Source organism: Hypanus sabinus, chromosome 25 (assembly GCF_030144855.1).
Source record: "Hypanus sabinus isolate sHypSab1 chromosome 25, sHypSab1.hap1, whole genome shotgun sequence".
Taxonomy (NCBI): domain Eukaryota; kingdom Metazoa; phylum Chordata; class Chondrichthyes; order Myliobatiformes; family Dasyatidae; genus Hypanus; species Hypanus sabinus.
Window position 1 is genome coordinate 11,820,983 of NC_082730.1, and position 21,896 is coordinate 11,842,878.

At 42.2% G+C, this 21,896-nt stretch overlaps 1 protein-coding gene across 2 annotated transcripts in view; it reads left to right on the plus strand.

Moving 5' to 3' along the window:
- LOC132381010 (solute carrier family 26 member 9-like) overlaps positions 1 to 7,572 on the plus strand; it is a 146,454-nt gene extending 138,882 nt beyond the window's left edge. For both annotated transcript variants that reach the window (XM_059950088.1, XM_059950087.1), the window contains exons 20-21: positions 398 to 475; positions 5,855 to 7,572. In XM_059950088.1, coding sequence (XP_059806071.1) covers positions 398 to 475; positions 5,855 to 5,908 — 132 coding nt within the window. In that variant the 3' untranslated portion in view covers positions 5,909 to 7,572. The remainder of the gene's footprint in view (positions 1 to 397; positions 476 to 5,854) is intronic.
- Positions 7,573 to 21,896: the final 14,324 nt, after the last annotated feature.

Below are 21,896 nucleotides of genomic sequence, written 5' to 3' on the forward strand. Positions count from 1 at the left end.
CCTCCTGAGGGAATAGAAGCATTGGTGAGCATTCTTGACAATGTAACCTCTGTTTGGACTAGGACAGACTACTGGTAATGGTCTCTTCTTGGACCTTGAAGCTCTCAATCATCCCAACTTCTGCCCAATTGATGTAGACAGGAGAGTGCGCACCACAGTAGACCTTATCAGTGCTGCCCCTGAATCTTATATATCCCAGCTATCTCTTCCAAATAACAGTGCAGTCTGGTCCATAAGTCAGCCAGATCCACTCTCAGACTAGGTCCCCAGAGTCTTGTGACTCAAGAGGTGAGAGTGCTACTCACTGAATTATGACTGTTAACTCAACCATAGCTATGCAACTACCGTTATATTTCACCCACACTTCTAAAAGCTCTGCTCTGTTGCTTCCCTCCAGGTTCCGGGTTCTGCAGCGATCTATATGAACGAGGACACGTCAAGCGACGAAAATGATAACAACCAGGATTTGGAGCAGGTAAGAACCAGTGATACTTTCTGCTCCCACTGTTTATTCAGCATCAACTTACCTTCTCCACAAAAGTGCAGAGACTGTCCCTACCACCTACAACACTGACCACTTAGACATCACACATCAAGAATTTGGAATTGTAAATTGGGATCGATCTATTAATGTCTGGAGTGCTCACTGAGATCCTTAACTCTTGCTTCGGCAGTCTGAGGTACCCACCTGCTTTAAGCAGGACTCAATTATACCAGTGTCCAAGAAGAACGTGGTAACCTGACTCAATGACTGTTATCCACTAGCACTTACGTCCACAGTGATGAAACATATCAACTCCTGCCTGAGAAACGACTTAGATCTGCTCCAATTTGCCTACCAGCACAACAGGTCCATAGCAGGTGCAATTAAATTGGCTTCTCACTCAACCCTGGAACATCTGGACAGCAAAGATGCATGCATCAGGATGCTCTTTATCATCCACAGATCAGCATTCAACACTATCATCCCCTCAAAACTAATCAATAAACTTCAAGACCTTGCCCTCAATACCTTCTTGTGCAATCGGAACTACGATTTTCTTACTTGCAGACCTCAGTCAGTTTGGATTGGCAACATCTCCTCAATAATCTGTATCAACACAGTTGCACAAGGCTATGTGCTTAGACCCGCTCTTCTTGCATTACACTTATGACTGTGTGGCTGAGCACAGCTCCAATGCCATAAGCCAAAGTAAAGGTAGTGATGAATCAGCATATAGGAGGGAAACTGAAAACCTGGCTGAGTGGGGCCACAACTTCAACCTCTTACTCAGTGTCAGCAAGACCAAGGAGCTGATTATTGACTTCAGGAGGAGGAAACCAGAGATCCATGAGCCAGTCCTCATCGGGGGATCAGAGGTGGAGAGGGTCAGTGACTTAAAATTCCTTGGTGTTATCAGTTCAGGGGATCTATCCTGGGCCCAGCACGTAAATGCAATTATGAAGAAATCACTCCAGTGTCTCTACTTTCTTAGAAGTTTGTGAGGATTCTGCATGGCATCTAAAACTTTGACAAACTTCTGTAGATATGTAGTGGAGAGAATATTAACTGGTTGCACTCCTGCCTGGTATGGAAACACCAATACCTTCTAATGGAAAATCCTACATAAAGTAGCGAATACGGCACGGTCCATCACAGGTGAAGCCCTCCCCACCTTTAAATACATCTACATGGATCATTGTCACAGGAAAGCAGCACCCATCATCAGGAGCCCCCACCACCCAACTCACACTTTCTTCTCACTGCTGCCATTGGGAAGGAGGTACAGAAGCCTCAGGATTCACACCACCAGGTTCAGGAACAGTTATTACCTCTGAATCATCAGGCTCTTGAATCAGAGGGGATAACTTTACTTAACTTCATTAGCCCAAACACTGAACCGTTCCCATAACCAATGGACTTACCTCCAAAGACTCAGCATCTCATGATCTTGATATTTATTGCTTCTTTATTTATTATTATTATTTCTTTCTTTTTGTATTTGCAGTTTGTTGTGTTTTGCACACTGCTTGAACACCCTTTTGGTGTCATCTTTCATTGATTATACTGTGGTTACTAGATTTATGGAGTATACCCACAAGAAAATGAACCTCATATGCGGTGACATACTATATGTACGTTGATAATAAATTTACTTTGAACTTTGTGTTTTGAAATTTGATGTATCAAGATAGAGTGGAAAGTTTGTCTTTCATATTATTCATACAAATCAAATATTTGAGGTAGGACAAAGTAGACAATAACAATAGAGAATAAAGTGTAAAAGCTACAGAGGAAGTGCAGTAGAGGTAAACAATGAGGTGTACATCCATGATGAGCTAGATTGTGAGGTCAAGAGTCTATTTTATTGTAAAAGATGGTTAGGGTTCAAAGTTTAAATTTGAAAGTTCAAAGTAAGTTCATTATCAAAGAATGTATATATTCAATAGTCACTTTATGAGGTACACATGTATATCTACACATTAGTTCAAATATCCAGTCAGCCAATCATGTGGTGGGAACTCAATGCATAAAGATATGCAGAGATGGTCCTGAGGTTCACTTGTTCTAACCAGACATCAGAATAGGGAAGAAATATGGTGTAAGTCACTTTTGCAGTGGATTGATTGTTGGTGCCTGATGGGGTGGTTTGAGTATCTCAGAAACTGCTGATCTCCTGGGAATTTCACAAACAACAGTCTAGAGTTCATAAAGAATGGTGTGAAAAACAAAAATCAGCAGTTCTGTGGGCGAAAATGCCTTTTTACTGAGAGAGGTCTGAGGAGAATGGCCAGACTGGTTCAAGCTGACAGAAAGACAACAGTAACTCAAATAAACACACATTACAAAAGTGGTGTGCAGAAAAGCATCTCTGAATGCACATGTTGAACCTCGAAGTGGGTGGGCTACAACCACAGAAAACCACAAAGTTCTCAGTGACCACTTTGTTAGGTACAGAAGGTACCTCATGAAGTATGTCACCATGTACCATATACTATCTGAGATTCATTTTCACTTTTTGGATTAGAATTCAATTCAGTTTTCTTCCTCTCACCTTAATCTGTGCTTCTTGGTTTTATTACCTGTACCAATGGAAAAAGCTTCTGACTATCCATGCCTTTCATAATATTGATAATCTGTTAGGATACACTTTAGCTTCCTTCAGAAAAAAATAACCCAGCCTATCTGATCTATCACATTAGCTAACAATCACCAATTCAGGAAATATTCTGGGGAATTTCCTCTGCAACCTTTCCAGCACAACCACATCTTTCCTATAGTGCGGTGACCGGAACTGTGCACGGTACTCCAGGCGCAGACCACGTGATTTGTAAAGTTGCAATGAAACATGCCAGCATTTGTATTTTTATTCCTGTGAAGGCAGGCGTATGATTTGCTTTCTTCACCAACCTATCTAGCCCTCAAAGTCAAGATAATTGTCATATACACAATTGCGTGTATGTACAGGTGCAATGAAAATCCTACAGCAGCATTCACAAGAAAAGCATAAATTAAAACAACCTTTTTTTACTAGAAAGAACACTATTAGAACAAAAAAAACCTATTTTAGTGCAAAGTTATCAAAGTGGGAATAGTGTTGTCAAACACTATTAGGGTACAACTAGTTGGTTCAGAACTGAATGGTTGAAGGGAAGTAGCCGTTTTTGAACCTGGTAGTGTTAGACTTCAGGCTTCTGTACCTCCTGCCTGTTGACAAAACGTCAAGAAAAGAATGCATGGCTCAGATGGTGGGGATCTTTGATGATTTTGTGTTGCCACTTTCAACGAACTATGGACTTGAACCCAAAGATCATCAACACTCCTTGGTGCCCTGCCATTTGCTGTGTATCTACTGCTATTTGACTTCCCAAAATTTACCACTTTGTGCTTGTTAGGATTAAATTCCATCTGCTAAAGCTCTGTCCAATTTATCATTTTCTATTTCTGGGTTAAAGGCAATTCACTTTTGTGGAATGGATAGTTTTCCCTCAGGAAGTTGGTGTTTTTTTTTTGGCATTTCCAATCAAACTTAGCACAGTTAAACGTAATTATTTTATTGCAGCAAGAGGCAATATTTAACCCAACACCAACTTGAAAATGCTCACCCTTTCCACCTTTGGCCTCTCAATGAGGACTGGTGTGTTTTCTCCCAACTTTCCCTTCAAGAAGTCTACAATACGATCCTTGATCTGGCTGAGTGCGAGTTTACTGTAGTACTGTAATACTACTCAGCCTGGCAGTCTACCTCGCTCCTCTCTGTATCCTTGTCAACCTTGGAATCTTTACAAAAAAATGGACCACTTACCAATAAAAAAAATATACCAGGATTCACCAGTCCTATTGATAGTGTCCATGTGTTATGAGGAGAGATTGAGTAGATTGGGACTGTATTCTCTAGAATTTAGAAAAATGAGAGAATATCCCATTGAAATTTCTGAAACTCTTACAGAATCCAACATTCTAAGGGTGAGGCAATTCCTTCTCCTGGCTCAGGATTCCAGAACTAGGGGTCACGGATTCAGAATAAGAGATAAGACATGGGGAATTGAAGTGTAAAGGTATTTTTCATACACAGTAAATGTAATGAGGAATAATATACACCAAGAATAACTTCTGGTAGACTGTGGGTCATCAATGCAGGACTTGTATATGTTTAGTACACAAAGAAATGGGCAGGAAAAATTATTGCAGACCCTACCCTCCCAACAAAATGCCTTTTCCAAAAGCTCCCTTCTGGAAAGCACTGGCGGACTAACTAAATTTTCACACCATGTTAACAGTTTCTTTCTCCAGGCAGTTAATCTGATTAGCCATTCTAGTTACCCCCACCCCCCTCTATCTATTACCCAGACACTGCACTGTAAACACTTTAAGCCACTTTTTATAAAGCTGTTTACTTTGAAAATACTTGCTGGTATTTATGTACTTATGCACATTTTATTCCATATCCATACTTCTAGCTATATTTTATATAATTCTCTACTCTTTATAATTGTTGACTGTTGTTGCACGCCACACCCTGACCAACACACCAAAGCAAATTCCTAATATGCTTAAATGTGTATGAATGTTGTTCCTTGATCCTTCATCTTTCATCCTTGATCTTTGATCCTTAATCCTTGATCCTTGATCCTTGATTTAATTTGATAAACTATTAGATATTAATTCACAGAGAGTAGGTTCATGATTAGTCAGTGCATCAACGATTACAGGGAGAAGGCAGGAAAATGGGGTTGAGAGGGATAATAAATCAGCCAGGATGGAATGATGGAGCAGACTTGATGGGTTAAATGGCCTAATTCTCCTCCTATGTCTTATAGACTTCTGTCTTATACTACTTTAGTGATATATAAAACAGTGTTAATTTTGACAGCAGGTCATTAAGGTGTTTTTTTTTTCTCCTCTTTGACAAAGGGGAACAATATGTAGCAGATTTACTAGTGTGATACACACTAAATTATGGAGGAACACAGCAGGTCAGGCAGCATCTATGGAAAGGAATGAAGAGTCAACATTCTGGACTGAGATCCTTCATCGAGAGTGTAAAAGAAGAGGGCAGAATTTTGACATTTTGAGCCAAGACCCTTGATTAAGATTGTTCTTCTTCCTCTCCCTGCACCTTATTATTCTGGCCACTGCCCTCTTCCGTTCCAGTCCTGATGAAGCGTCTCGGCCCAAAACGTTGACCCTTTATTATTTCCATAGATGCTGCCTGACCTGCGGAGTTCCTCCAGCACTTTGTGTGTGTTACTCTTGATTTCCGGCATCTGTAAAATTCCTTGTGTTTGTGTAGCAGAAATCATTGTACCTTTCGGAGAGGGTCAGACTGCAATGAACGGTTTGCTTTCAAGGTATTTCTCCTTCTTCCCGCAGGTCATGTTTGGAACCATGTTCGACAGCAGCATTGCAGATCATACAATTCTGTGAACATGTCTGGAAACCCTGAAGATCAAATGCAAGTGATTGGAATTCGAAGCCAAAAGTGCTTTCGGATCAAATAACTTGTTAAATGTGTATTGTAAAGTGCTTTGCACTGGCTTCTGATACACAGGGCGATACGGAAAAGGGTAGAACGTGCAGGCACCAGTTGTTAGTTAAAGACTCTTTCTTGGTTGTAGTAGCTATTTCTTATTTAATGCACAAGGAATGGACAAGTCTTCCCCATGCTTGTGTGAAACCTTCTAATTTGACACGTGTGAAAATACGATGCTATTGTACTTGGTTGATATCCTGTGTGCCTGGTATCTCTCTTTGCCATGTAGAGATGCCAGAGGTCTTATGTCTTTCTCTTAGTCAGTTCCTCAGGTTCGAGAATGACTTGCTCCCGCTGAAGGTTCTGAGATGGCCAGTCAGGCCAATGCGGAACTCCTCATGGTCTCTGCCGCAGGTGGGGCAGGAGGTGCTTGATTGGGAGGGCAAGTGGATAGTTTGGGAGATGGTCCACCCCTTCCACCCTCTATGCAGGGGCTTCGATGAAGAGACTCCAGGAATCGTCTCCTGACATGGATCCTACTCCATGTCGAGTGGTCATTGGGCCGGAGATCCTCAGGAATCAGTGGGGTTGATAGATTCTTGATTAATAAGGGCGTCAAAGGTTTCAGGGAGAAGGCAGGAGAACGGGGTTGAGAGGGATAATAAATCAGCCATGATGGAATAGTGGAGCAGACTCAATGGCCAAATGGCCTAATACTGCTCCTGTGTCTTATGGTCTTACGGGTTGACGTACAGGAAGATTGGGCTCCCACTTTAAATGCCAATACTTTAGGAAGGGTGTGTTCAAAATACATGGGGAATACTTCAGCTGAAGGTCACTTGTGACATGAACTCTTACAATAGAGTTGAAGGTGTTCATTAAAGCACTGCACATGGGCAGTGTCCAGAGGAAAGATTGCAATGAAGAAGTGTAAAGACAACAGGTCCTTATGCTTACCACCCAATGGAGAGCATTAATGATGGCAGTCCCAGACGTTGTATGTCATTTCCTTGCCCAGACAGGTCAGATGGAATGCTCTCTCACTGCAATCGAGCAACTCTAGACATTTGGAAATTGCGATGAATACAGCACAAGAGAGAACCCATCCTCCAAGCTACTTAGAAGAGCATTAAAAGATGGTGAAGTTGAAATGATTTAATTTATTCCATGCCCCTCTTTCCCTGCCCCCTCCCTTCCCACCCCAGTAGTAACTTGGGGCAATGCACATCCAGTGGAATACAGGGTTGGTGAAGTAAACTGCAACATGTGCCTTCCTTAAACCTTATGTGGCTGTTATACAGAAGGTCCCCAATTAAGCACCATAGTTGCTGTCCCCTAGTCACTGTCTAACCTTAGAGCAAAACCCACTCCTGTGTCATTCTCTCATTTTTAGTCATATGTCCAGTTAATTCATGGCTACATCATCTCAAAGTAAGCTAAACTGACAAAACAGGAAATGGGTAGGACTTTTCATACTGATAATTATGAAGTATATCATTATTGAAGTAATAAGTAATGTTTTGCTGCACTCCAATGTGAAATACATGCAACTGTTATTTAACTGATAAATACTATTATATGCTGATGAAATATTAATAAATATAATATATTACCAGGATTCTGTGTGTCATTATTTTGTGCAGTAGTAGCTGGAGGTCATAGTCAAGGGTCAAATCTATTGTATGTGTAAGCACAAGGATAATGAAAAACATCTCGCTGAAGCATCATAGGCACATAGCATCAGGCACACAACGTTCCCAAAAAGACATAAACAGGAATTCTTCACTTTTAATGAGGGTTATGGTACAACAGAGCTGTCTGGGAATATAGGTCCTTGATTCCTTGAAAGTGGTGTTGCAGGTAGATAGGATAATAAAGAGCACAATGGCCTTCATAAATCAATGATTCAGGAACAGCTTCTTCCCACCTGCCTTCTGATTTCTGAATGGACATTGAACCCGTGAATCAGAAACAAAGTCGGGTTTGGCTTGTCACTTAAAACATTCAAAATCTTCAACACGACGTTCTGTGGAGAGCATTCTGACAGGCTGCATCACGGTCTGGTATGGGGGGGGGGGTGCGAATACACAGGATCGAAAGAAGCTGCATAAAGTTGTACAATTAGTCAGCGCCATCTTGAGTACTTGCCTGCATAGTATCCAAGGCATCTTCAAAGAGCCATGCCTCAGAAGGACTGTCTATCACTAAGGACTGTCTTTATCCAGGTCATGCCCTAGTCTCATTGTTACCATCAGAGAGGAGGTACAGAAGCTTGAATGTACACACTCAGCGATTTGGGAACAGCTTCTTCCCCTCTGTCATCTGATTCCTAAATGGACATTGACCCCTTGGACACTACCTCATTACTATTTATTATTTCTGTTTTTGCACTATATTTAATTTAATTACTTAATATACATATATATACTTATTGTAATTGATTGATTTATCTTCTATATTATCAAGTATTGCATTGTACTGCTGCTGCAAAGTTAACAAATTAGAGTATGCCAGTGATATTAAATCTGATTTTGATTCTGATTCTGTACTGAGTACATCAGTTGGGAAGTAATGTTGAATTTGTATAAGACATTGGTGAGGCCTGACTTGGAGCATTGTGTGGAGTTCTGGTCACTTACTTACAGGAAAGATATCAATAAGATTGAAAAAGTGAAGAGAAAATTAACAAGGATGTTGCCAGGATTTGAGGACCTGAGATGTGGAGTAAGATTGAATAGATTAGGATTTTATCAGAATCAGAAAAATCTGAATCAGGTTTATTATCACTGGCATTTGCCATGAAATTTGTTGTTATGCTGCAGCAGTATATTGTAATACATAATAATAAAAACTGTGATTACTTATTTGATATATATATGATCTGTTATATCTATTATATATATCTTATTCCTTGGAGTGGAGAAGATTGAGAGGAGATTTGGTAGAGGTATACAAAATTATGAGGGGTATAGATAGAATAAGTTCAAGCAGGCTTTTTCCACGCAGGTTGGGTGAGAAGAACTAGAGATCATAGGTTAAGGGTGAAAGGTGAAATATTTAAGATATTTAAGGGGAACCTAAGGGGGAGCTTCTTCACTCAGAAGGTGGTGCCAGTGTGGAACAAGCTGCTAGTGCAAGTGGTGAATATTTGTGTTTGATTTCAACATTGAAGAGAAGTTTGGATAAGTACATGGATGAAGGGGTAAGGAGGTCCACAGTGCAGGTTGATGGAACAAGCAGCGTAAAAATTCGGCAAGGACCAAGTGGTACAAAGAGCCTCTTTCTGTGCTGTTGTGCTCCACGACTTAAGTCCTCATAATTTTTCCTCATGTGACTTGTCAAACCCAAGATACTACTGCATGAACTTTTTTGAATTATCTGCAACTATAAAATTAGACAAACAGGAATAGGAAAAGCAAACAAACAAAACTCGGAACAGCATTAAAAATTAATCAGAGTATCAAAAAAAATGTTGTTTGAACAAAGTATCGTCCTGGGAACTAAGGTGCACAGAACAGTCTGTACACCTCAACAGAGTGCAAGTCACATCTGAGCAACTAACCAGGCTGCAGGAGGAACTCAGTGGATCAGAAAGCATCTTTGCAGCAGAGCGGAAGGAATTCTCGACCATCCCCCTGCCTCCAGCGCTGCTGCATGATGAAATCCTGATGGAGGGTCTCGATTCAAAATGCTGGCTTTCCACTTCCCTTCGTAGATGCTCCTTGACCTGCTGAGTTCCTCCGGGGTCTGGTATTTGGTTCAAGATACCAGCATCTTCAGTCCCTTTTGGCTCTAGCAGTTTAGTTTGCACCATGTTACACTACCCGTAGTGTTTGACACTCAATTAGACTTACTAGTCACAGGTACATCACAACATACAGAGGAATATGTCGTTTTCATCAACACAGTATGAGGATTGTGCTGGGAGCAGTCCCCAAGTGTCGCCATGCTTCCAACGCCAACATAGCATGCCCACAACGTTCAGCAGAACAACACGCAGCCAACGTGCAACAAGATAGACACAGCAACAGCAAGACAAACCTTTTCTTACCCACCCCTCACCCCTGTCCTCCATTAAGGATCTCCAGCCCTCTCCACAAACTCCTAAGAAAGTAGAGGCACTGTCAAACTTTCTTTGTAATTGTACTTACATGCTGGGACCAGAACAGGTCCTCTGAAATGATAACACTGAGGAATTTAATGTTGCTGACCCTCTCCTCCTCTGATCCCTCGATGAGGACTGGCTCATGGATCTCTGGATTCCTCCTCCTGAAGACAATAATCAGCTCCTTGGTCTTGCTGACATTGAGTGAGAGGTTGTTGTTATGCCACCACTCAGCCGGATTTTCACCCTCTGTCCTAAATGCTGACTCATCACCACCTTTGATTCAAACTTCGACAGTCGTGTCATCAGCAAACTTAAATATGGCATTGGAGCTGAGCTTAACCACACAGTCATAAGCGTAAAGCAACTAGAACAGCAGGCTAAACACACAGCCTTGAGGTGCGCCAGTGCTGATGGAGGTTGTGGAGGAGATGTTGTTGAGGCCAAGGCCTTGGAGCTTATTGATTAGTTTTTGAGAAGATGATGGCATTGAATGCTGAGCTATAATCAATACAATTCATCCTGAGGTAGTCATCTTTGCTGTACAGATGTTTCAGAGTTAAGTGAATAGCCGATGAAATGACATCTGCCGTAGATCTGTTATGCCAGGAGCAAATTGAAGCAGGCCCAAGTCTCAGGGAGGAGTTGATGTCAAAGCACTTCAAGGCACAAGTGGGCTTAAAGAGCCAAACAGCCTCCTTCTCTGTCACATGAAAACATGAGACAAAAAAACGAGAACCTTGTAAATTGTTCCCATTTCTACACACAAAATGCTGAGGAACTCAGCATGTCAGGCAGCATCTGTGGAAGGGAATAAAGGGTCAATATTTTGGGCTGAGACCCTTCATCAGGACCAGAAAGGAAGGGAAAAGAATCCAAAGTAAGAAGGTGGGGGAAGGGAAGGAGAACAGTCCTATCGAAGATCTTGGCCCGAAATGTCAAAACTTTGCCCTTTCTTTTCCAGTCCTGATGAAGCATATCAGCCTGAAACAGCAAAGTTCTGCCCTTTTATGCAATGTTAGCATTCATTTCAAGAAGCATACAATATGAAAGCAAGGGTGTAATGTTACATGAAACGTTGCCTAGGAAAGCAACATCTGTAATCAGAGATCCCCACCACACACATCATGCTCTCTTCTCACTGCTGCCATCAGGTAGAAGGTACAAGAGGCTCTGCACTAGCGATTTATTTATATTTGCACATGCACAGTTTGTTGTCTTCTCCGATTGAGCTTTCATTGATCCTGTTATAGTTACTTTTCTATAAATTTGCTGAATGAGGAAAAAGAATCTCAGCGTTGTGTATGGTGACATATATGTACTCAGATAAAATTTACTTCAAACTTTTAAGGCATTGGTCAGATCACATCTGGAGTATTATGAGCAGTTTTGGTCCACTTAGTTTAGAAATGGATACGTCTCTACAAAAGGAGGTGTAATGTGCTCCTTCCCTCTACTAGCATGCAGGTCACCCCTGGGCGAAGAGTGGCACCTGCTTCACCCCCACTCCTGATCAGGGTCACATGAAGCCGTGAGAGCAGGTGGTGGATGGTTGTATGATCAGCTGATTATGGATCAGACAATCTCTGAAGAGTATTGATAATGGCTGAGGTCACCCATCTTGTAAAGACACTGCCCAGAAGAAGCCAATGGCAAACCACTTCTGTAGAAAAATTTATCAAGAACAATCATGGTTATGGAAAGACCATGATCACTCATCATAGAAATATAATTACAAAGAAGACACGATAGCACCTGTACTTCCTCAGGAACCTGTGGAGATTTGGCATGTCATCAAAAACCTTGACAGATTTCTATAGATGTATATTGGAAATTGTGCTGACTGGCTGCATTTTGGCCTGTAAGAGAACACCAGTGCCTTTGAGCAGAAGATCCTACATAAGGTAATGGATTCAGCCCAGGTAAAACCCTCCCAACCATTGAGCACATCCACATGAAACGTTGCTGTTGGAAAGCAGCATCCATTATCAGAGATCCTCACCACCCTTGCCATGCTCTTTTCTCACTGCTGCCATCGAGTAGAAGGTACAGGAACCTCAGGACTCACACCACAAGGTTCAAGGGCAATTACTACCCCTCAACCATCAGGCTCTTGAACAAAAGGGGTTAACTACACTCATTCTATTTCTGGTGTTCCCACAGCCAATGGTCTCACTTAAAGGACTCTTTTTCTTGTTATTTCATGCTCGTTATTTATTGCTATTTATTGATATTTGCACTTGATCAGTTTGTTGTTCATTGATCCTACTTACTGTTCTATAGATTTGCTAAGAATGTTACCACAGGAAGAATAATCTCAGGGCTGTATATGGTGACATTTATGTACTCGTTGAACATTTTGAACTTTAATTGCCTACACATTACAACAGGCACATAAATGATGATGATGATATCTAGAAATGATGTGCTGGTATGGGAGTGAGTCTGGAGGTTCATGAGACTGTTACTGGGTATAGGGAATGGTCCACAGATCTGGTGTCTCTGGGTGATCAAATACCAGCAGCAGCAGAGTTGGATGAAGAAGTGGTGTCCGGTGTGTGGTAGATCCAATGTTTCCACATCTTCATTCCTTCAACATGTTCAAAATGCCTTGCCTCAAGATGGCACCATCATTATAGAAGGCCCTCAGCATCCAAGACATGCCCTCTTCTCATTAAAGCCATCATGAAGGAGGTACAGAAGCCTGAAGAGACATGCTCAATGTTTCAGTAACAGCTTCTTCCCCTCTTCCATCAGATCTCTGAACGGCCCATGAACACTACCTCAATATTTTGCTCTATTTTTGCACTGCTTCTTTATTTGTTTATATACATTATTATAACTTACAGAATTTTTTAATGTATTGCAATGTACTGATGCCACAAAACAACAAATGTCACCACATATGTCAGTGATAAAAAACCTGATTCTCATTCAAAAATTAAGCTTTACACCATGGTGCCAAGATATAAAAAATAGTTCATAGGTTCATAGAATTGTACCGCACAGTAACAGGCCCTTCAGTCCATCCAGTTCATACACAGCTTCATGGAAACAAACTTTTGTATGCGCGGAATCCACACATTCTGCTTCTGACTAAATGGGAGCCCGTGTGCAGTTTCTTAACAGGTTGCTGTAAATTGTCCCCACTGTGTGAGAAGGAGAGCTTTTGAAAATGTTTAGAGAATGAAAAAAAATGGAGTCTGTGTACAATTAATGTAAGATATCTGCTTGATGGCTGTTACGTTCTTGGTGGGCTGAAGAGTCTGTTCCCATGTTGTCTGTGTCTGTGACCATCAGCGACATCAATAAATGGCGGAACCATATCCAATGCTCTTTTCATCATTCTCCACTTTACTGGTCAAAACTGGACGCTGGAATCAGAATGAGAATCAGGTTTATTATCACCAATTTCGCCCTGACTGAGGGAGAGAGACTCAAGCACATGTCAGATGTTGGTGAATGGAAAAAGAAAAACTATATGAAATATTTTTGTGGATGCATATATACTTTTCAAGTTTGGTAGGTCCTTTATACGGCTGGTAAAGAAACCACAGTTTCCACAAGTCGCTGACCAACCTGTTTGCTTCTCGGTTGGTAGGCATAATATTTATTGAACTACTTGGCTCAAGTTCTACTGTGCTGACAGGAAAATGCCGTGGGTTTATTCTTATGGGTACATACACAGGCCACGCGCTAACCAGTGAGTGAGGAAGCCGGGACAAGGTGAGTGAATGCGGGAGGACACACTTCCCCAGAAAGGTGGTGGGCTGGGTGGAGGGAGGTTCAGTGGGGGAGATTTAGTTCAGATGCCTTGCGATCATGTCTCTCCATCCATCACGGTCCCTGACCCTCCGAGTTGTAGTTGTTGCCTCCCCTGTTTCTATCCATGATGTTAATCCATCTGTCATGTTCACTCTCTTGTCTGCCTCTGCTTCTTTTTCCTTCCAGCTTTCCAGTTGTAACTAAATGTTCCAATGCCTCTCTTCGCATGATGTGTCCAAAGAATTTTGATTGCTGTTTTCTGATTTTTTTTAAGTACTGTAAGTTTTGTTTTCGTTCTCTGTAGAATGTCGTTGGTTATCCTCTCTGTATACGATATGCATAGCATTCTTCCGAGGACCTCACCTCTACTGCATTGATTCTTTTTTCCATTGTGTTTGTGATGGTCCATGACTCGCAGCCCTGCATCAACACAGGAAGAATGGAGCAGCGGAGAGTTCTAAGGCGGATGTCAATCGCTATCTTCTTGTTCGTTAGGATGTTTCTCATTTCTGTAAACGCTGGTCTTGTCATTGCTATTCTTGTTTTTATGTCTGTTTTGAACTTGCCATCAGATGTTTCTCATGATCCAAGGTATTTGAAGCTGTGAACTTGTTTCAGGATTTCATTTCCCAATACGATCCTACAGTTTGGGATATCAGGTTTCTGTGGGGGAGATTTATTCATTTATTTATTTAGATGCAGTGCAGGGTAGGCCTATTCTGCCCTTCACGTCACGCTGACCAGCAATCCCCTGATTTACAATGACCAATTAACCTACCAACTGGTAGGTCTTTGCACTGTGGGAGGAAACTAGCTGTTTAGAAGTCAAATGTAAGTCCTTACAGGTAAATCTTTGTAACACACAAATGCTCTAGGAGCTCAGCAGGTCAGGCAGTATCTACAGAAGGGGATTAACAGTCAACATTTCAGGCTGAGACCCTTCATCAGGATTGGAAAGGAAAGTGGAAGAAGCCAGAATATGAAAGGGGAGGGAGGGGGGAGGGAGGAGTACAAGCTGGCAGCTGATAGGTGCGATCACTGTAAACATCACAGAAGCAATTTGGTTTAACAACCTTATAGTTCCCCAACACTTACTCATCCAGATTTTTGTCTGTTATCATGTTGTCTTCTAGGGAATTTGTGCAAGTTTCCCAGTGCTAGGATCCTGTGATTTTTTCTCATTCCTTGGAAGTGATTACTCATTTCCTATGTTCTCCTTTTAGTAAGCAAATCCCATGGCTAAGATTATTTTGAACAACATTTCTAACCACACACTCAAGATCAAAAACTTCAGTTGGGAAATGGAAGTTGTGGACATTCATTACGTTATTTCAAAAGTGGGTGGGGGAGTAAAGTGAGAAGCTGGAAGGTGAGAGGTGGGGAAGGAAAATGTCAGAAGATGGAATCTGATAGGAGGGGAGAGTGGACCATGGAAGAAAAGGAGCGAGGAGGGGCACCAGAGGTAGGTGATGGGCAGGTGAGAAGAAGAGGATGGGATAAGAAGGGAGCCAGAGTTGAGAAAGAGAGAAAGAGGAGGGGGCAAAATTACCAGAGGTTAGAGAAATCAATGTTCATCAGGTAAATTATTATCATTTGGAAATGCTATGAAGTCTGAGCGAGGGCAGCTTCAAGTGCACTCAATGAGCTCAACATTATACACGATATAACACGTTTGTCACCTCTCCATGACTATTCAGTCACTCAAGCACCAACACACAGCAGAATCACTGTGTACCACCCGGAGGGTGCACTGCAGCAACTCGCCGAGACTCCTCAGCACCTTCCAACCCCGCCACCTCTACCAGTCAAAGGGGCATTTAAAACACAAGGAACACCACCACCAAGCCACACAGCGTCCAGAAATATATCGCTGATCCTTCACCGTCGCTGGGTCAGAATCCTGGAACCCTCCCTCCCTCCCTGACAGCACGGTGGGTCTGCCCATCCTTCAGCGATTGGGACAGTTCAAGAAGGCAACTCGCTGTCACCTTCTTAAGGACGACTAGGGGCGGCTCAGTCCACCTACCTTTTAATAATATATCCCTTTTGTTATATATTAATATGCATAAACATCCATCCCTTTATTACGTATTAATATACTAACATATTAATATAAGGAAAAGGAAAAAGACTTTTCTTCCCGTATCATTTTCCCATCATGTTGAATTTGAGAAAAACAAAAATAAGAGCTGGAAATGTAAAATAAAAATCAAAAATCCTGGGGAAAAGAAAACCCAAGGAAGATTGGAAACAGAAACGGTAATGTTTCAGTTGCAAGATTCTTCGTTAGAACTGGGGAAATGAGATTTTAAAAATGTGAAAAATAAAAATGAATACAGCAGATGTTGAAAATCTAGACTAAAAATAGTTGAATGTTGGGAAAAAAAAGCAGGTCAGGCAGTATCCGTGGAGACAGATAATGAGAACGTTTAAGGAACTAAGAAAAAGCTCAAATGAGAACGACTGATGCTCCAGCTCTCTTTCCCAGTTCTAATAGAGTGTTTGACCTGAAATGTTAAGACCATAAGATAATAGGAGCAGAATTAAGCCATTTGGCCCATCGAATCTGCTCCATCATTTCAACGTAGCTGATCCATTTCCACTCTCAGCCTCAATCGCTTGCCTTCTTTACCATATCCCTTCAAGCCCTGACTAAGCAAGACTCTATCAACCTCTGCTTTAAATATACTCAATGACTTCGATCCTACTCTGTCTGTGGCAACAAATTCCACTGATTCACCACTGTCTGGCTAATAAAATTCCTCCTCATCTCCATTCTAAATAGACATCCTTCTATTCAAAGACTGTGCCCTCTGGTCCTGGACTCTCCACCATAGGAAACATCCTCTTCATGCCCACTCTGTCCAGGCCTTTCAACATTTCAATGAGGTCATCCTTCATCTTTCGAAAATCCAGTGAGTAGAGGCCCCGAGCCGTCAAAGCTCTGATTTTCTCTCCGCAGATGCTGCCTGACCTACTGAGTGTTTCTGGATTTTTTTTTGCTTTGAATCTGCCCGTCCTTCGCCATTTATTGATGGGAGACAGATCTCTCGAGCCAATCTGCTGAAACCCATCATAATCCAGTTCCAGCGGAAATGAAAATAACAACATCAGGAGAGCTGGGTGGTTCAAGGATGCAACTGAGCTAAGATCAGTCTAAGTAACATACACAAAATGCTCAGCAGGTCAGACCGTATCTATGGAGGGGAATAAACAGTCAATGTTTCGGGCCAAGACCTTTCATCAGGACCTGATTCTACAACCTACAGACTCACTTTCAAGGATTTTTTTACAATTCACGTCTCAGGACATGATAAAAGGTCTCAGCCTGAAGTGCCAACTGTTTATTCCCCTCCATTGATGCTGCCTGACCTGCTGAATTCCTCCAGCTTTTTGTGTGTGTTGCTCAAGATTACCAGATCCGCAGAGTCCCTTCTGTTTAGGGTCAGTCTGGATCTTTGGTGGCTCCAGAAATGCAATGAAATACTTTTCAGAGACACTGATACTGAGGTTGGGTGAGACTAGAACGAGAGGTCACATGTTAAGGATGAAAGGTGAAATATTTATCTATTTATTTATTGAGAGACAGAACAGAATAGGTCTTTCCAGCTCTTTGAGCCATGCCACCCAGCAATCCCCCGGTTTAATCCAAGCCCAATCACAGGGCAATTTACAATGACCAATAACCTACCAACCTGTACGTCTTTGGACTGTGGGAGGAAACTGGAGCACACAGAGGAAACCCACACAGGAAGGAAGTACAAATCTGAGGGGTTGTTCTTCACTCTCTGGGTGGTGCTAATGTGGAACAAGCTGCCAGCAGAAGCGGTGAATGCTGGTTCCGTTGCAACATTTAAGAGAAATTTGGATAAGCACATGGATGGGGACACTATGGTCCAGGTGCAATTTGATGGGACTCGGCAGAATGACAGTTTAGCACAGACTAGACGGGCTGAAGGGCCTGGTTCTGTGCCGTGGTACTCTAACGGTGACGATGAAGTTTCCAGATTACGGTAAAAAAACCACTGGCCCACCGGCATCCTCCAGAGAAAGAGAGCAGAAGTCCTCGCCCCCCCCCCCCCCCCGGTGGAAACAAAACTGTGAATCCACAGCAATGCTATTAAATTTTCAAGGTTCAAGATTCAAGACTGCTTATGGTCATTCTTCAGTTCACAGGTGTAAAGGAGAAAGAAATGACTGTTACTCTGGTTCTAATGCAGCATAAAAAAACACAATAAATATAAATATAGAAGTAATCTATAACAGACAATGTATAGGTAACTGAATGAATATGTAAGATTAGCTTATATACATAGACTGAATGTTCGTAAGGAAAGTGGGTGCAGCAGTATCTATACGCAAGGTGACTGACTGGAAACGATGAAGCAACAAAGTGCTTTTAGTAAGGGGAAATCTTCCAGGTCATAGTCGAACTTTGAAGTGGCCATTCACCTTGATGGTTTAAGAGTCAGACCACCTAGCTCTGTCCTTGGCAAAGACACATCCTGAAACCATTAAAAAACATAATGAATGACACAAGTTAATGACGCAAAAAGTCATTTTCAACAGGTTCTGAAAGCCATTGTCCGGAAATAAGCTTTACTTAATGTGTCCAGTTAAAAGTTGTATTTCATATGCATCCTTAACCAAGCACATTTAACCTGTGTGACTTGGCACAGCAGCTTAGTCCAAAATCTGTTCCGTACACTGTGTTTCAATTCTTGAAAAAAATTATTTTGCAAACAGGGATGAAAGGCTGGATCAAGTCATGCACCTCATTGCGTGGGAAGGGAATATTTATCCCATGTGTTTCCTGGGCAGAGTATTTCCATTCAGCCAAAGAAAGTGGAATGTGGAGAATTCTGCAGAGAAAAATGCAGAGTTGGAGTCAGCACAATGCCCTTTGGCTAGGAACATTTTACCTCAGCAAGAGAGGGATAAAAAGAGAGGGGGTGGAAACGAGAGGGTGGGGGGGAGAAAGAGAGACAGAGAGGGATAGAGAAAAACAGGGGGGGAGGAGAGGGAGAAGGGGAGAGAGAGGGGGGTAAACAGCGGGAGAAGAAACAGTGAGGGAGAGGGAGGGAGGAGGGGAGAGAGAGAGAAACAGAGAGGGGGAAGGAGAGGGAGAAGAAGTGGGTGAGGGAGAGGGAGAGAGAGAGTTGAGGGGAAAAGAGGGAGAAGAAATGGTCAGGGTGAAGGGGAGAGGGAGGGAGGGAGGGAGAGAGAGACAGATGGACAGAGAGTATAATCAGTATAGTATACATCAAGCGATAGTTCATCTACTTCGTAATGAGGACCCAGGACATTGGTATCATACCAGCTCTATTAATGAAATATATGGAAAATATTTGCCTATTAAACTTGTACTAGTACTCAAAATCATTGATTTCTGCCTGTACTCTATACATCCAGGAGGTGGTGGGTACACCAGCCAAGTCCATCACTAGCAGAGTCCTCCCCACCATTGAGTACTCTGACATGGAACGCTGCCATGAGAAAGCAGCATCCAGCCCATGCCCTCTTCTCCTATTAGGAAGGAGGTACAGGAGCCTTAGATCAGGAACAGAGATTACCCCACAACCAACAGGACCCTGAACCAGTATGGATATCATCATTCACCACAACTTCAAACTGATTCTGCTCAGGCAGCACCAATGGGTTTTGGACCAAAAAGCCGACTGTTTATTCCCATCCATGGATACTGCTGAGTTCCTCCAGCATTTTATGCGTGTGTTGCTCTGGATTTCCAGCATCTGTGTCTGAACAGACTCTTCCACCTCACTTTCAAGCACACTTCACAACCCATGTTCTCAATATTATTTTTTATGTGCACAGATGGTCTTCTTTTGCTCATTCCTTTTGTTCATTTATTTATTATTTAGGGATACAGTACAGTAACAGGCCCTTCCAGTCCACTGATCCCATAACAATTAACCCATGTAACCAATTAACCTAGTAACCTGTTAGGTCTTTAGAACGTGGGAGGAAACAGTAGCATCCAGAGGAAACCCATCCTGTCACAGAAGAACTTACAGACTCCTTACAAGCAGCGGCAGGTATTGAACCTGGTTCCTTGTCACTGGATAACATTACTCTAACTGCTAAGCTGCTGTGCCATCCCTAAATGTATAGTTTTTTGTCACTTCTATTGTATTTCTTTTTTTTTTGTAAATGTCTGCAAGAAAATGAATCTCAAGGTAGTATATGGTGACATGCATGCTTTGATAATAAATTTATTTGAACATAAATCTTTTGAACTTTGAACTATCAGCAAGTTTCAGAAGGTTGGTTTGGTCAGGTCCTTCCAGACCACTGGAACAACTTTCTCTAGTCTGAGGCTGGTTGTGTGTTTTTGTGCAGATTCTTTGGCCTGATCGTCACTGAATTTCCAAATGGAGGGACCACAGCAAAAAGCACTCGCTGCAACCAACCAATGCTTCAAGACAGACATGGAAAGAGTCTGGCAGTGAAATTTGTAGAAGACGTCAAAATTGGAGGTGTAGTAGACAGCCAGGAAGACCATAAAGGCTTGCAGTGGGATCTGGACCTGCTGGAGAAACGGCAGTGGGATTTAATGTAGACAAGTGTGAGTGGTTGCACTTTGGGAGGGCAAACCAGGGTAGTACTTACACAGTGAGCAATAGGGCACTGAGGAGTGTGGTAGAACAGGGGGATCTGGGAGTACAGATCTATAGTTACCTGAAAGTGGTGTCACAGGTAGATAGGGTCTTAAGAAAGCTTTTGGCACATTGGCCTTCATAAATCAATGTATTGAACGCAAGAATGGGATGTTACGTTGAAATTGTTTAAGACATTGGTCAGGCCTAATTTAGAGTATTGTGTCCAGTTTTGGTCACCTACCTTCGGGAAAGATGTAAATAAGATTGAAAGAGTGCAGAGAGAATTTACAAGGACGTTGCTGGAACTTGAGGACCTCAGTTATAGGGAAAGGTGGAATAGGTTAGGACTTTATTCCTTAGAACATAGAAGATTGATGAGAGAGTTAAAGGAGGTATACAAAATTAAGAGGGGTATAGATAGGGTAAATGCAAACAGGCTTTTTCCACTGAGGTTGGGTGAGACTATGACCAGAAGTCATAGGTCAGGGGTGAAAGGTGAACTGTTTAAGGCAAGGACCCCTACTAGTAACTGAGAAGTCCGTGGTTTCCAGGTTGGGAAACCCTGGTTTAAAGGGATCACAAGGAGGAACTTCTTTGCTCAGAGGGTGGTGAGTGTGGAATGAGCTGCCAGCAGAAGTGGTGGATGTGGGTTCCATTTCAACACTTAAGAGAAATTTGCATAGGTACGTGGATGGGACCAGGCAGATTTATGGTTCGGCATTTTCTAGATGAGTCGACGAGCCTGTTTCTATGCTGTAATGACTCTATGACTAAACTCGTGAGCTGAAGATGCAAGTTGGACAAACCTGGGCTGTTTTGTCTGACAAGGCAGAGGCTGAGAGAAATGAGAGAGGTTTATAAGATTATGAGAGGCATGGAAGGAGTAGAGAACCAGTGCCTTTCTCCCAGGTTTGAAATGCCTAATACCAGAACACATGAGAGGGGAGTAAGTTCAAAGCAGATGTGTTGGGCAAGTTGTTTTTTTTTAAACAGAGTGGTGGGAGCCTGGAATGCGCTGTCAGGAATGGCAGCAGAGACATCCGTGAGGCTCCAAGATAGGAGCACGATTGTGCAGGAGACAGAAGGGCAGAAAGGACAGAGAAATAATAGGATAACCCTGATGAAAGGTATTGCCCCGAAACATCAACTGCTAATTCTCTCTCCCCCCCCCCCCATAGATGCTGCCTTATCTGCTGAGTTTTGTGTGTGTTGCTCAAGATTTCCTTTAATTGCAGAGTCTCTTGTGTTTAGGAGACAGAACTACATTGTGTAGGGTTTGGATTATTGGTCATTTGAGTGCTAATTTCATTAGATCAGCAAGACATTGTGAGCAGAAGAACCTGTCCCTGTTCTGTACTGTTCTATGCTGTTCTGTTATTACATCCGATGCTGTTGTTATTATTGCAATGATTACTCTGTTAGTCCATACAGAATACTCAGATCAACATCAGA